We start from the raw sequence: 14,360 nt of genomic DNA, 5'->3' as shown, positions 1-14,360 counted from the left end.
AGAGCATCTGCTTCATCTCCTCCATCACTGGCTCTCTGTGGCAGGTGATACAGGGGTCACTGAGGGTTGTAACCACCCCAGTGGCAGTTCTGATGGCAACAGCCTTCTTTATAATAGTCAAGGCAGTCGACTGCGGCAGGTGGAGAGCTGCAGCGACGGCACACTCGCCCTTACCTTTGTCATGACGCTTCAGAATATCTAACTTCACTTCCACTGAAATGTTCTTACACTGGTGCTTGGCAGGAACATCACCTGCACCAACGCTAGCCGACAACTTACCCCGACTAGAGTCACCACTACCACCACTAGTTCCACTAGCCCCACCACATGCAGCACCCTGACTAGACATTATCACACTTATTTAGCACAAATATGACACAAGGTCACACACCACACATGGTTAGTTTCACTGCCCTACTCACTGGCACTGCTGGGACACAGTTATGATGCACTACAATAGCAGCTTGTGTAATATTGGTGATGTAACACGATGCGTGTATGAGAGATCCCTACTCAGTGATGGGCAGTGCGAGAAGGACAATATGGATGCATGCGTAATGAATGATGGGTGTTGGGGCTGTGCGAGCATTTCTGCACATTCTTGCAGGCGGGAGGGCTCAGCTGGCCGCGGAGTGCACGTGATTCAAACTTTTAGCCGATCACCCCTGGATGATACCTCACAGGACCCATAGCAAAACTGGGAGTAGGCCTACAATAGGCGGGGTAGGCTGGTATTTCTACTCCCATCACAAATCTATGGTATCGCATAGTGGGGTATCACATAGTGGAGTATCCCTGTATTGCATTACTATCCATCTTGACCCCTCTATCCTAAAATGTTTCCCATGAGCAGAATATGAAAATGAAGCATAAAATGCAATAAAATTATGATGGAGTACAGTCATACAGTCTCTATCTATAGCTATAGATAGATAGATAGATAGACAGTCATACAGTGCTGGTTGGCTACCGTTTATGAGCCGGTTGATACACCTTGATGCCAGATATTGCATAGAACTGACGGTTATCTCCCTTCTGGTACTGGATATTGCTTTGATAGAGCCGAGCCAGCAGTGCAGGATCTTGCATTGGGTTGGTTGTTGCGATGACGGATAATTGAGTTTGCTGTACGTCTTCTGCCCAGTTAAACCATTTATTTACTGCATTCTAACTCAGAGTTTGTTATGGTTCCGAATGTCTTAACAGTATTGATATGCAGAGTGGCCTGGGGGGAAGGTAGAGTCCCAGAGGATTGGAAGTCAGGTATAATTATTGCCCTGTACAAAGGAAAAGGGGAAAAAGAAGTGTGCGGTAATCATAGGGGCATTTGTCTTCATAGAGTAATAGGAAAAGTATATGGTAGGGTACTTACTGACAGAGTTAGGGAAATAACAGAGGAATTAGTTGGAGAAGAACAGGGAGGCTTTAGGAAGGGAAGAGGTTGTATAGATCAGATATTCATTCTTAGGACTTTAGTGGAAAAGTTTTTAGAGAAGGGAAAGAAGTTCATGGATTTGGAGAAAGCATAAGACAGGGTGGATAGACAAGGATTGTGGAAAGTATTAAGAATATATGGAGTAAATGGGAAGTTGTTGAATGTGAAGAGTATGTATGAGGGTGCTAAGGCTTCAGTGCCTATGGGTAGTGAGCTGAGTGAATTTTTTTGTTTGAAGGTTGGATTGAAACAGGGATGTGTCATGTGACCATGGTTGTTCAGTCTGTATATGGATGGGGTTATAAAAGAAATACAAGGTAGGGCAGAGGATGTTGGAGTGGCCCTAATGAGAGAGGGCAGTGTTTTGAAACTCCTTGTACTGTTGTTTGTAGATGATGCTGTGTTTTTAAGTGAAGACGAAGGGGAGCTGCAAGGCTTGGTGGATGAGTTTGGGAGAGTGTGTAAGAAACTTAATCTAAAGATGCATGTAGGGAAGAGTAAAGCTATGGTCTTCGAGAGAAATGAAGTCAGTGAATGTACACTGAGGTTGGATGAGGAGGAAATGGAAAATGTGAGTGTACTTGGGTAGTGTGATGAGTAAGGATGGAAGTTTAGAGGGTGAAGTGCTTGAAAGAGTACAGCAAGGAAGAAAAGTTGCTGGTTCCTTGAAAGCAGTGATAAGAAACAGGGAAATGAGCATGGAAGTGAAGTAGTTACTGCATGACAGTATTGTGATACCAACTCTAACATATGGAAGTGAAGCTTGGACCTTACTGGAGGGACAGAAGTCGAGTGAGAGCAGTGGAAATTAGTTACTTGAGAGAAGCATGCGGAGTCACATGGAGAGACAGACAAGTGAGGAAGTGAAGGAGCATTGTGGTGTGGATGTGATAGGAAGCGTTAGGAGAAACACATTGAGGTGGTTTGGCCATGTGGAGAGGATGGGGAGCGAGAGACTTGCGAGGAGAGTGTATGTGAGTGAAGTGGAGGAGGAAGCCAAAGATGAGCTGGAGGGATGGAGTGGAAAGATATATGAGAGAGAGGGGTGTGAACTGAGGGCAGGACAGTGAAATGGCAGGGAAGAGGGTGACATGGAGGTGATTTGTTTGTGGCCACCCTGGATTGAGGCATCTGGGAATAGATAGGTAGATTGAAATAGTGTTTGTCCTTTGTATTTGCATTTCTTTCGTATTACCTTTCCAGATATTTTTCAGTTTTTTAAAATACATTATTCATTGTTTTTCCCTTTTTTTTTTTCAGCAGTTCATTACAGAAAGAAGAGGAGGAATTCTATGCAAGGGAATTCAAGTCAGAAAAATATTTTTACAACTCTTACATACAGAGAACTCTGAGTGCTATAGAGGAAGAAGATACAAACTCAAGTCGGAACAACAAAGTATTTAATGCTGGAGATAATGATGTGGGATCTGCTATTTGTAATACTCAGGCAAACTTTGAATTTATTCAGTGTAAGCAAGTTTTTAAAAACAACTTGCTTGATTACACAAGTGATTCCCTTTTTCAGCCAAGTTCTTATTATGCTGAAGAGAGACTTAAGGAGTCAGACTCTTCTGATGATAGCATCATTTTCTGTGATAGTCAACATGTATGTGGTGATAAAGAGGTTCCTCTTGCTGTAGTGAAAATGTCAAGCTCCGAGGAATGCTTAAAGAAGACTTCCCCCTCTAGTCAGAAAAGTACAAGTTCTTCAGATAATGGAGTTTTATATAGAAATTCTTGTTTTTTTCATGAATGTGTAGATCCTTCAAAATCTGAGAAGGTAAGGCTTACCTCAGTTGATGCATATTGCAGTTCACCGTTTAGCAAATCCTCAGACTCCAGCAGCAAACATACATTAGATTCAAGCATCAGTAAAAATGGCATTGTGCACAGCACATATAATAAAGATGCACAGTTATTTCAAAGGCCCCTTGAAATGACCCTCTTTATTCAACTGGGTCTGTGTGGAGAGTCCTTGAAGGAGTGGCTCAAGCACCGGAATGCAAATAGCTCTGTCGTCAATCGGTGGCAGTGCCTCGACTTGTTTCGGCAGATGGTTGCAGCTGTTCAGTACATACATTCAAAGAACTTGATTCACAGAGATATCAAGGTAAGAAATGTTCAATTAGCATTTCTCATCCAAGTGTTTACATGGTCACACTTTGAATGTCAAGTATACTATTAAGTTGAGGCACTCACCATTCATTCAGTCGAGGTAGTGCTGCTCTCGGGTGTCTGTCCTTTCCTCTCTTCCTGCTTTCCTCTTCTGTCTTTATTTTCTTCGTTCTTTCCCCTTTCTTCTACCTACAAGTGACCTTACACTCCCTCTTTTGTCTTTATTTCCTTCATTCTTTCCTCATCCTTCTGCCCATGGGTGACTCTGCATTGAGTGACAAGCCAAATGGTTTCCTGTGCACCAGGAAATCATTTACTAAGCTGGGTGGTTACCATATAACCAAATCATGGCACCTGGTGGTCTAATGGGTAATTAAGGCACTCCAGCCAGATTAAGCCTGTGCAGGTTTGTATTCAAAGGGTGGTTGGGGTTTATTGTTCATGTAATGCCACTCTGGGATGAGTGAGGCTCGTCACTCTCATCATAAATGTCAGGACTAACTTGCCTAGCCCCAGGCTCCTACGCTCCTCATGGGGCAACACTGTATTAGATGATGGATACACATTTCCTGGCAAAAAGGAATATTGTATTTGGTCTCTGCTGTATATACAGTATGTACACCAGTTTAAGCTTTGAGTGTAATATGATAATATAATCAGGCTTCTTGAAGTTTGATTGATGTGTGAATGATTGTGGCGCATTTCACTCTCCTTGATTTATTTTTATAGCTCTTCCAGTGTCATAATTTTTCTTTCCTTGTTTAGCAAAAAAAAAAAAAAAGCTACGTTCTGTAGATGCTGAATCCTATGAAGTAGTGTACAAAAATCAGGAAGGGACATGCCACTCATATGTAAACAGTGAATTTGATACTGCTAGGTATACATCAAGAAAGTTCCTCAAAAAATATTAAGGTTTATCTTTCTAAGCAAGAAACCTGAATTAGAAAGAAAAAGGTTTTTGCATATCGGAAAACTTTATTTTTCTCCTAAACAGAATGAATGATTACCACAAGATGGGGTTATTTGACTCACCTGGGGCAATTAGACTCAGTAAGGGTTAATGACATTCAGGTGGCCCAGACATTGTAAACAGAGGTGTCCTATATTTGACTTTTTCATATGGTACTATATTCTGAAATCAATAACTTATATTGTACATGAAATTTAGGGATAGATTGCTGAAGCTAAGTGAACTGTGATCAATTTTTCATTCCTCTTATTTTCAGATTTTTTTGAGCTGTGATTTACAGCAGTAAAAACAAGGTTTGGTGGTAACCATATAACCAAATTGCGTCGTCTGGTGGTTTAGTGGGCAGTTGAGGCATTCCAATCAGATTGAACTGGTGCAGGCTTACATCCAAAGGGTGGTTAGGGTTTATTGCTCACATAATACCACTCAGGGATGAGTGAGGCTGGTCACTTTCATCTTAAATGTCAGGACCAACTTCCTTAGCCCCAGGCTGCTACGCATGTCATGGGGCAACGCTGGATTAGATGATTGATGAATGAATCAAAGACAAGAGTAATTCTATTTTCCTCCTCTGTCCCTTGGATATATAACAAAACATTGTGTCATTAATCTTTAACCACCCACCAAAGTAAGTTAGCTGCTTTTGTTTATAAAATATTATGATTTTATACTAATGGAGCAATTTGACTTGGTACTTTGGGGCAATTTGTATGCTGCAGCTTCATGAAGTACTATCTGGACAGTTGTAGACACTGCATCACAGATTTCAAGGATATCTCCCAGGTACAGGCTGAGTACATGGCTTCCTGAAGAAGACATAAAGTCCTGTTGTCCTTCGGGGTATGCCAAAATTTTTCAAGGAAGCGACCTACTGTCTCTGAAGAGGTTGTAGTGACCTACTTTAACCCGTGGATTACGCAGTCACCTTTTTTTTTTAATCCCACCCCGTGGTGTGGGGGAAAAAAAAAAAAAAAAAAAAAAACGTAGTTTTTCTTTATTATAAACTTGAAGATAAACATCCAGGACATCATCTGGTAAAAAAAAAAGAAAACTCTCTCCGTCCTTGTGTACTGGCAGCACCATGCGTAAGTTTGCGTAGGGGAATAGTGAAAAAATGAAAAAAAAAAGAATTTTTTTTTTTTTTTTCTATAATCTTGAAGATAAACATCCAGGGCGTTGTCTCTCTCTTTGTGTAATGCCATGCATAAGTTTGTGTAGGGGAGGAGTAGTTAGAGGTGATGCATGGCCATTGGAAAGTTAGCGCAGCCTGAGCTGTGGCTCTCAATGCGACGCTTCCCAACCTGAGCTGTGGCTTGCAATCCACGGGTTAAAGAGCTGGAAGACAGCCTTAGGGGAGTACCTTCTGCAAACATCCTTAACTATGATCAAACCAGCATCATTGATGATCGTAAAGGAAAGCTCCAGATATTCCGGTGTGGTAAAAATGTGCAGAGCATATCACGAATACGACGAAGAGTTCAACATCCATCATGTTCTTCATCACTGCCAGTGGAAAGCACCTTAGTCCATGTGTTGTTTACAAGGCTAAATGCATGCAGCAGTCATGGTTTGAAGAAGGACCAATTAATGTACAGTAAACTCCCGATTATCCGTCTCGGCACTACCTGCATACGACATGATGCGGCGTAGCTAATGTCTGAATTAAAATGGTATGTGGCAGAAAGCATAAAATCTTTGAAACTACCCGGCATGAAGGACCCTTTCTTCTGGCTGAAAGTACATTATTATCCTCCATGAAACAGTTGTTGTCATCAAACCTCCAGCTAAAAAAAAAAAAAAGGGGGGGGGGTTATACTGTACATGTACTGTAGTGTTGCTTCCTGGTCCTAGATATGGTTTATTAGGTACTGAATGGAAGGAAGGCAATGATTGATTGTGTGTCTGTGGATGAAAGGATGCGAAGATGTGTATTGGATGCAAGAGCTTATAGGTTGGAGGAGTGGACTTTCTGACCACTACTTGGTGGTGGCCAGAATCAAGATCCAAGTAAGATGGAGAAATAGAAGAAGGGAATGATGGGAGGAAGTAGTAGTTGCAAGGAGAGTGGAAAGGTTACAAGAGGATAAGAAAAAGGCAGAATATAAGAGAGAAGTGGAGGAACGATTGGGTAAGTATGAATTGGAGCAGATGGGAGATGTGGAAGGTGTGTGCCAGATATTCACAGAAGAAATATGTGCAGCATGTGATGTGGTGTGTGGGGTGAAGAGAAGACGGAAGGGGGTGCAAGGAACAGCATGGTGGAATGAAGAGGTGAGACAGGCTGTGACACAAAAGAAGAAAGCATACCATGAATGGATGAGAAATAGGGAGATGGAAGAAGTTGAGAGGTGGAAGAGAGAGTTATATGTAGAAAGGAAGAGTGAGGTGAAAAGATTAGTAAGAGAGAGTAAGAAGAGAAAGGATGAGGAATTTGGAAGGAATTTGAGTGGAAAGTGGAGAGAATGTAAGAAAATGTTCTGGAAAGGTGAAGAGAGTAAGACAGGGTGGTAGTGAAGTTAGTAAGGGAGTGAAGGATGATAATGGTAGATTACTAGTGGAGAAGGGAGAAAAAGTGAGCAGATGGAGAGAACACTTCAAGGAACTGTTGAACATAGAGAATGGAAGTAATGCGAGTATAAATGGCTGGGGAATGGCAGGGAGAAGGAGGAAGGTGAGAAGAGAGGGAGAAATCAGTAGGAGAGAAATTGTGGAAGCAATGAAGAAAGTCAAATAGGGGAAAGCCCCAGAAATTGATGGAGTGTGTGGTGAAATGCTGAAGCATAGGGGAGAGATAGTAGTAGAATGGATGTGGAAGATGTGCAGATTAGCCTGGGAGGAAGGTAGAGTCCCGGAGGATTGTAATTCAAGTATAATTATTCCCTTGTACAAAGGAAAAACGGAAAAAGAAGTGTGTGGTAATCATAGGGGCATTTGTTTTCTTAGTGTAATAGGAAAAGTGTATGATAGGATACTTATTGATGGAGTTAGGGAATGTCAGAGGAGTTAGTTGGAGAAGAACAGGGAGGCTTTAGGAAGGGAAGAGGTTGTGTAGATCAGATATTCATTCTTATATCTTTAGTGGAAAAGTTTCTAGAGAAGGGAAAGAAGATGTATGCAGCCTTCATGGATTTGGAGAAAGCATATGATAGAGTGGATAGACAAGGACTGTGGAAAGTATTAAGAATACTGTATATGGAGTAGATGGGAAGTTGTTGAATGCTGTGAAGAGTATGAACGATGGTGCTGAGGCTGCAGTGCGTGTGAATAGTTAATTTTTCTCTTTGATGGTTGGGTTGAAATAGGGATATGTCATGTCTCCATGGTTGTTCAATCTGTACATGGATGGGGTAATAAAAGAGATACAAAGTAGGGCAGTTGATGTTAGAGTGGCCCTAGTGAGAAAGGGTATTGTTTGGAGATTCCCTAGACTGTTGGTTGCAGATGATACTGTGTTGTTAAGTGAAGACGAAAGGGAGCTGCAAGGCTTAGTGGATGAGTTTGGGAGAGTGTGTAGGAAACGGAATCCAAAGGTGAATGTAGGGAAGAGTAAAGTGATGGTCTTTGAGAGAGGTGAAGTCAGTGAATGTACAGTGAGGTTGGTTGGTGAGGAAATGGAAAATGTGAGTATGTTTAAGTACGCAGGTAGTGTGATGAGTAAAGATGGAAGTTTGGAGGGTGAAGTGCTTGAAAGGGTACAGCAAGGAAGGAAGGTTCCTGGTTCCTTGAAGGCAATGATAAGAAACAGAGAAGTGGGCATGGAAGTGAAGTTATTACCTGAAGTGTTGTGATACCAACTCTAATATATGGAAGTGAAACTTGGACGTTGTTGGAGGGACACAAGTCAAGAGTGATAGCAGTGGAAATGAGTTATTTGAGAGAAGCCTGTGCAGTCACATGGAAAGACAGAATGACAAATGAGGAAGTGAAGGTGCATTGTGGTGTGGATGTGGATGTGATAGACAGTGTTAGGAGAAACACATTGAGATGGTTTGGCCATGTGGAGAGTGTATGTGAGTGAGGTGGAGGGGGAGGGATGGAGGGGAAGGCCAAGGATGAGATGGAGGGATGGAGTGGAGAGGTATATGAGAGAGAGGGGTGTGAATTGGGAGCAGGGCAGTGAAATGGCAGGGAACAGGGTGAAGTGGAGGCGATTTGTTTGTGGCCACCCCATATGAGATTAAGGCATTTGGCTATATATATATATATATATATATATATATATATATATATATCTATCTATCTATTGCCAGACGCCTCAATCCCGTTTGGGGTGACCACAAATAAATCGCCTCCAAGTCGCCCAGTCCCCCGTCATTTCACTCCCCTGCTCCCAACTCACACCCCCCTCTCTCATATACCTCTCCACCCCATCTCTCCATCTCATCCTCGGCCTCCCCCTCCCTCTTTCCCCCTCCACCTCACTCACATACACTCTCTTCGTCAGTCTTTGACCCTCCATCCTCTCCACATGGCCAAACCACCTCAGTGTGTTCCTCATAACGCTTCCTATCACATCCGCATCAACACCACAACGCTCCTTTATATCCTCATTCGTCAGCCTGTCTCTCCATGTGGCTCCACAGGCTCCTCTTAAATAACTCATTTCCACTGCTCTCACTCTTGACTTGTGTCCTTCCAACAATGTCCAAGCTTCACTTCCATACGTTAGAGTTGGTATCACAATACTGTCATATAGAGATAGGTCTAATTATAGATATATATATACATATATATATATATATATATATATATATATATATATATATATATACAGTGCTCGTCAGAAGTATGGAGCGCCCTGCATCCCTCCTGAGAAACAAACCTTTCAACATTGAAAAAACATATAAATAATGCATTTTATTTACCTTTAGTGCTTCATAGGGTAGCCTTTACGTTTCTTCACGGACCTGAGACGTCTTGGAAGTGAAAGGGCGAGGCTCCTGAGGTGCTGGAGGGGTATTTTGTCCCAGGAGTCACGAATGGCGGCTTCCAGCTTAGGCAGAGAGCTCACGTCCTTCCCTTGGAGACTCTTCTTTACGAGGTACCAGAGGTTTTCAATCGGGTTGAGCTCTGGGCTATTTCCTGGCCAGTCTGTCATGAATGATACCTCGCAGTCATGAAGCCCATTGGTGACCGATTTGGCCTTGTGAGCAGGTGCACCGTCCTGCTGAAACACTCGTGCACCTGTTAGCTCGAAGGAGTCTGGTAAATGATCACACAGAAGCTCCAGGTAAACATCCTGATTCACTCTGAGGTTCTTGGGAAGTACAACAAGCTTCCCCAAACCCTTCCCTGAGAAACAACCCCATACCATGAGTGAATCAGGATGTTTAACTGTGCTTTCTACATACCGTGGGTCAAGTGGGTCACTACCTTTGCGTCGATACACACATGCTCCTCTGTTACAGGTAACACTAAACGTTGCCTCATCAGACCACAACACTGACAACCATTGCTCCTCACCCCAGTTTAGATGTTTATTAGCAAAGGCAAGCCTACGAATTCTCTGGCTCTTGGTGAGAGGAGGCTTTTTCACAGGCCTATGACTTGTGTAACCAAGCTCATGCACCCTACGAGACACTGTTCTCACAGACACCTCACCAAACACTTCCGGGTTGCTCTCCTTAATTTTCCTTGCACTCACACGAGGATTAAACTCCACTGCACGTTTTAAAACATTAACAGACCTTGGGGAAGTTTTCCTAGGCCTACCAGACCTTGGTTTCTTTGTGGGAACTTCACCACTGTTTTCCTTCCGAAACCACGCACACCAACGACGCACTGTCGATCGTGCCACACCAACCAATTCACTAATTTCCTTTGTTTGGTGCCCTGCCTCCTTTAGAGCAATGATCTGGGATATGATTTCACTCGACAGTTCACGGGTAGGTGCCATAACAAAGTTTTGAAGGCCAAAACACTGCGGGACACTCGGTAAAAAATGGCGCAATTTGAGAGGGACACTTGGCGGAGTTCCTCTCTCTCAGGCAGCCCGTGGGCGACTGAGGCGGGAACCAACCAGCACGTCGGAAGGCCTCAGGCTACCGTGACGTCATGCTCGGAGCTCAAACTTGTGGCTCAATTCTTACCCCCAAAAATGGGTGATTCTTTTTGGGCCATAAGTATTGCACGCCCGGCGGACAACGCTGAATACATTTGACGAGTACTGTATATATATATATATATATATATATATATATATATATATATATAGATAGATATAGATATATATACTGTATATATAAATATATATGTATATAATACACACACACACACACACACACATACCGCAAATTGACTTAGGACCTATGCACAGAATTGTTACGGGAGGGTTCTCTGTCTTTGCTTTGTGTTTCCAGCTCTACCAAGTGAATTTTTTGGCAACTCCTCTGGTGTTGGCGGGAGATGTTGGAACGCTCAGCAAGTCAGTGCTTGCCCAGAAGCAAGAGTGGGAGTATTTGTTCCCATCGTTCCGAGCTTGCACCTCCCTCTTTTTTCATGTGCCTTACTGTTTGCCCTGTTATTTTCCTAGAGTCGGGTTGTCGTACATGGAAAATACTGCTTAAGGGATGAGAGGGTCCGTATCATTGCAACACGATTTGTGAATGTACTGGACGCGCAAAGTCGACTGTCATGAAGAGTCTTGCTACAGTGCATGGCCTGCCACCTGGTGTCGTACCAGAGCACAAGCATAGCGGTGGAAAGAAGAGGACGACTTCCAGGGGTACAGAACCGTTTCTGAAGAGGGAAGTAATCAAGAATCCTCGACTGACAGCAGCAGAATTGAAGAGAATGCATCCCCAGCTGTTACACGACGTCTCAATTCGAACTATCCAACACCGCTTGCAGAAGGAGCTGGGTTTGCCAAGCCGCACCGCAGCCAAGAAACCACTTCTCACTGACTTCATGAAGAAGCAGCGCATTCAGTTTGCCAAGAAGTATGTACACTGAACATCGGATGAGTGGAAAAAATTATGTTTTCCGATGAAAGCACATTTCAAGTGTTCCAGGTGCATTCTGCCAAGGTTCATCGCCCTGCCTCCTGTAGTCGATATGACCCTGCTTACACGATGCCAACTGTTCACAATCAGTAATGGTATGGGAGTGTTTCTCAGGTGAAATGGGAAGGGGAGGCCTCTACTTTCTTCCTAAGAACATGATGATGAATGGTGGCCGGTACATTCAAGTTCTGGAAGATTATTTGTTAAACTTTTTTGCTTTTCATGGGTGCGACTTTTTCATGCACGATCCAGCCCCATGTCACAAGTCAAGAAAGGTGACAAAATGGCTTCAGGATAAATAGATTGAGGTCTTCATGTGGCCTGGCAACAGTCTGGAACTAAATTCGATAGAAAACTGCTGGGCAAAGATGAAGAAAATCATGGTAGAGAAGACACCCAGTCTGGACAACCTCAAAACTGAACTGACAGATGTTTGGTGCAAAGAAATGTCTTTATATTACATTAGAGATCTAAGTGATTCCATGCCAAAATGCATCCAACTGGAACTAAAAAAAAAAGGAAACATTATTTCATATTAATGAATGGCATTTCATGAACAAACATTGTGATATACAATGATTTCTGTGTTTATTAATACCTCGTGGTGGGAGGTCCTTAGTCAGTTTGTGATAGCTGTACATATTTATGTATATATATATATATATATATATATATATATACGTATATATATATATATACACACTCAAACCTCGGTTTAAGGGGCCTCCATTTAAGGGATTTCGGATTTAAGGGACTCCATATTCTACCTGACAAATGGACAAGACCATTCAAAAATGATACGTAATGTCTAGGTTATACACATTAATGTGTTTCTTTATACAGTACCCGTAAAATAGTATTCATAATCATATAAATCAGTAAGATAGTGAAACAATCATTGCATTTCATAATAAGATTGTCTATACTGTATATGTGGTAAAACAATGGACATTTTCAAGTAAGGGACATTTTCAAGTAAAGGACAAATTGATTCCCCACTTAGTCCCTTAAATCGAGGTTTGAGTTTATATACAGTATATACAGTATATATATATATATATATATATATATATATATATATATATATATATATATATATATACTGTACACACGATCCACCCAACCATCACTTTCCTGTAGCACGTCAATCGCTCTTGAGTAAAAACTCAACAAGTTGGAAACACATGACCTTCCACTTCTAAATCCAAACTGACCATCAGCCAAATTATTCATCTCTTCCAGATATTTTATTCAACTATCTTTCATAATTCTTTCGCACAATTTTGCGTCCATGCTGGTTAGCGACACGGGTCTATAATTCAGGGGTTCTTCCTTGTTTCCTTCCTTATAAATTGGTACCACATTTTCCCTCTTCCTTTCTTGAGGCACTTTCCCCTCTTCCAGAGAACACACAATTAAACTGTGAATCTTATCCGCCAGTTGTTCTCTGCATTCCTTCAGTACCCAGTTATAGTTTCCATTTGGTCCTGGGGCTTTCCTTTCTCCTTGAGTTTCCAGTAATTTATACACTTCCTGTACTTCCACTTTTATATCATTTATCACTACATTGCTAGTCACTCCCTCCCCTTCCACAAACTCTTTTTCATTAGTGAAAACTGATTGGAAGCATTTGCTCATTATTTATGCTTGCATTGTATTTACCTATTTGTAGTATACAGGAATTGAGCGATGCTCGTGTTGTCCTGTCTCCATATCCACATTTATCTAGTCTACCTTTACACACATGAATGTTTTTCTCCTGCACCACCTTTTCGTCTAAGCCGTTCCAAATACTTATGTGTTTACCCAATATACTTAATTGTGATACACACATAATATACTATGCTCGTGGGTTCCCATTGCTGTATCTCAGTAAGTCAAATTTAGCTTTAAACTCATTTAAGTTTTTAGACTGGACGATCTCTTTGTCCAGGCTATTCCATAAGTCTACACTTCTGTAAGGAAAGCTATATTTCTTGATATTCTTCAAGCAGCTTGACTTTTTCAATTTCATTCCATGTCCTCTTGTTGCTCTCTTATCCCATAAAAACAGATCTTCTCGGTCAATTTTATCTACTCCCACCATGGTTCTGAACACTGCAATCATGTCTCCCCTCTTTCTCCTTTCCTTTAAGGAAGGCAAATCCAGCTTTTCCAGCCTCTTTCTGTATGACAGATCTGCCAGATTGGGGACCATCTTGGTTGCTGTTCTTTGTATTCTCTCAGTCTTGTTTTATATCTTTCTTTTTGTGTGGGGACCACACTACTGCTGCATATTCTAACCTGGGACGGATCATGGCCGCTATCAATTTTTTCATCATCTCCTCATCCATATAATGAAATGTTACTCTTATGTTAGTCATGAGTTAATAAGTCTCTCTAACTACAGTATCTTGTTAATGTGCTTTTCAGGTGACAAACTATCTTGAACCAGCACTCCCAAATCTTTCACTTCTCTCATTTTTGTGAATAATTCATTACCCAACAAATAGTTCAGTGATGGCCTCCTGGTACTTTTACCCATTTCCAATATTTTAAATTTCTTTACGTTAAATTTCATTTCCCACGTCCGGCTCCAATCATGTATCCTATCCAGATCCTCCTGCAGCATTTTACAATCCTCCTCAACCTCTACCTTCCTCAAGATCTTTACATCATCAGCAAACAGACTTGCATAACTATTCACTCCATCTACCATATCATTTACGTAAATCAGGAACATTACTGGCGCCAACACCGAGCCTTGCGGGACTCCACTTGTTACGTCCCTCCATCCAGACATCCTATCCTTTATTACTGTCCTCATTTGTCTGTCTCTCAAAAAGTCTCTCATCCATTC

The 14,360-nt window shown here is 41.9% G+C and overlaps 1 protein-coding gene across 1 annotated transcript in view; it reads left to right on the top strand.

Annotated features, from left to right (window-relative positions):
• The first annotated feature begins 3,481 nt into the window (after nt 1-3,481).
• The window catches only part of LOC145397749 (eukaryotic translation initiation factor 2-alpha kinase 1-like), a 136,466-nt gene continuing 125,587 nt past the window's right edge, over nt 3,482-14,360 (top strand). Inside the window, exon 1 of the mRNA XM_080270771.1 lies at nt 3,482-3,545. Within this exon, the coding sequence (XP_080126897.1) occupies nt 3,489-3,545 (57 nt within the window). The 5' untranslated portion in view covers nt 3,482-3,488. The remainder of the gene's footprint in view (nt 3,546-14,360) is intronic.

The sequence above is a fragment of the Coenobita brevimanus genome, chromosome 43 (assembly GCF_032717465.1).
Source record: "Coenobita brevimanus isolate Jiangsu-jjx chromosome 43, ASM3271746v2, whole genome shotgun sequence".
In the NCBI taxonomy this organism is placed as follows: domain Eukaryota; kingdom Metazoa; phylum Arthropoda; class Malacostraca; order Decapoda; family Coenobitidae; genus Coenobita; species Coenobita brevimanus.
The sequence above is the reverse complement of the archived record's forward strand: the minus strand, read 5'-3'. Positions and strand labels throughout refer to the sequence as shown.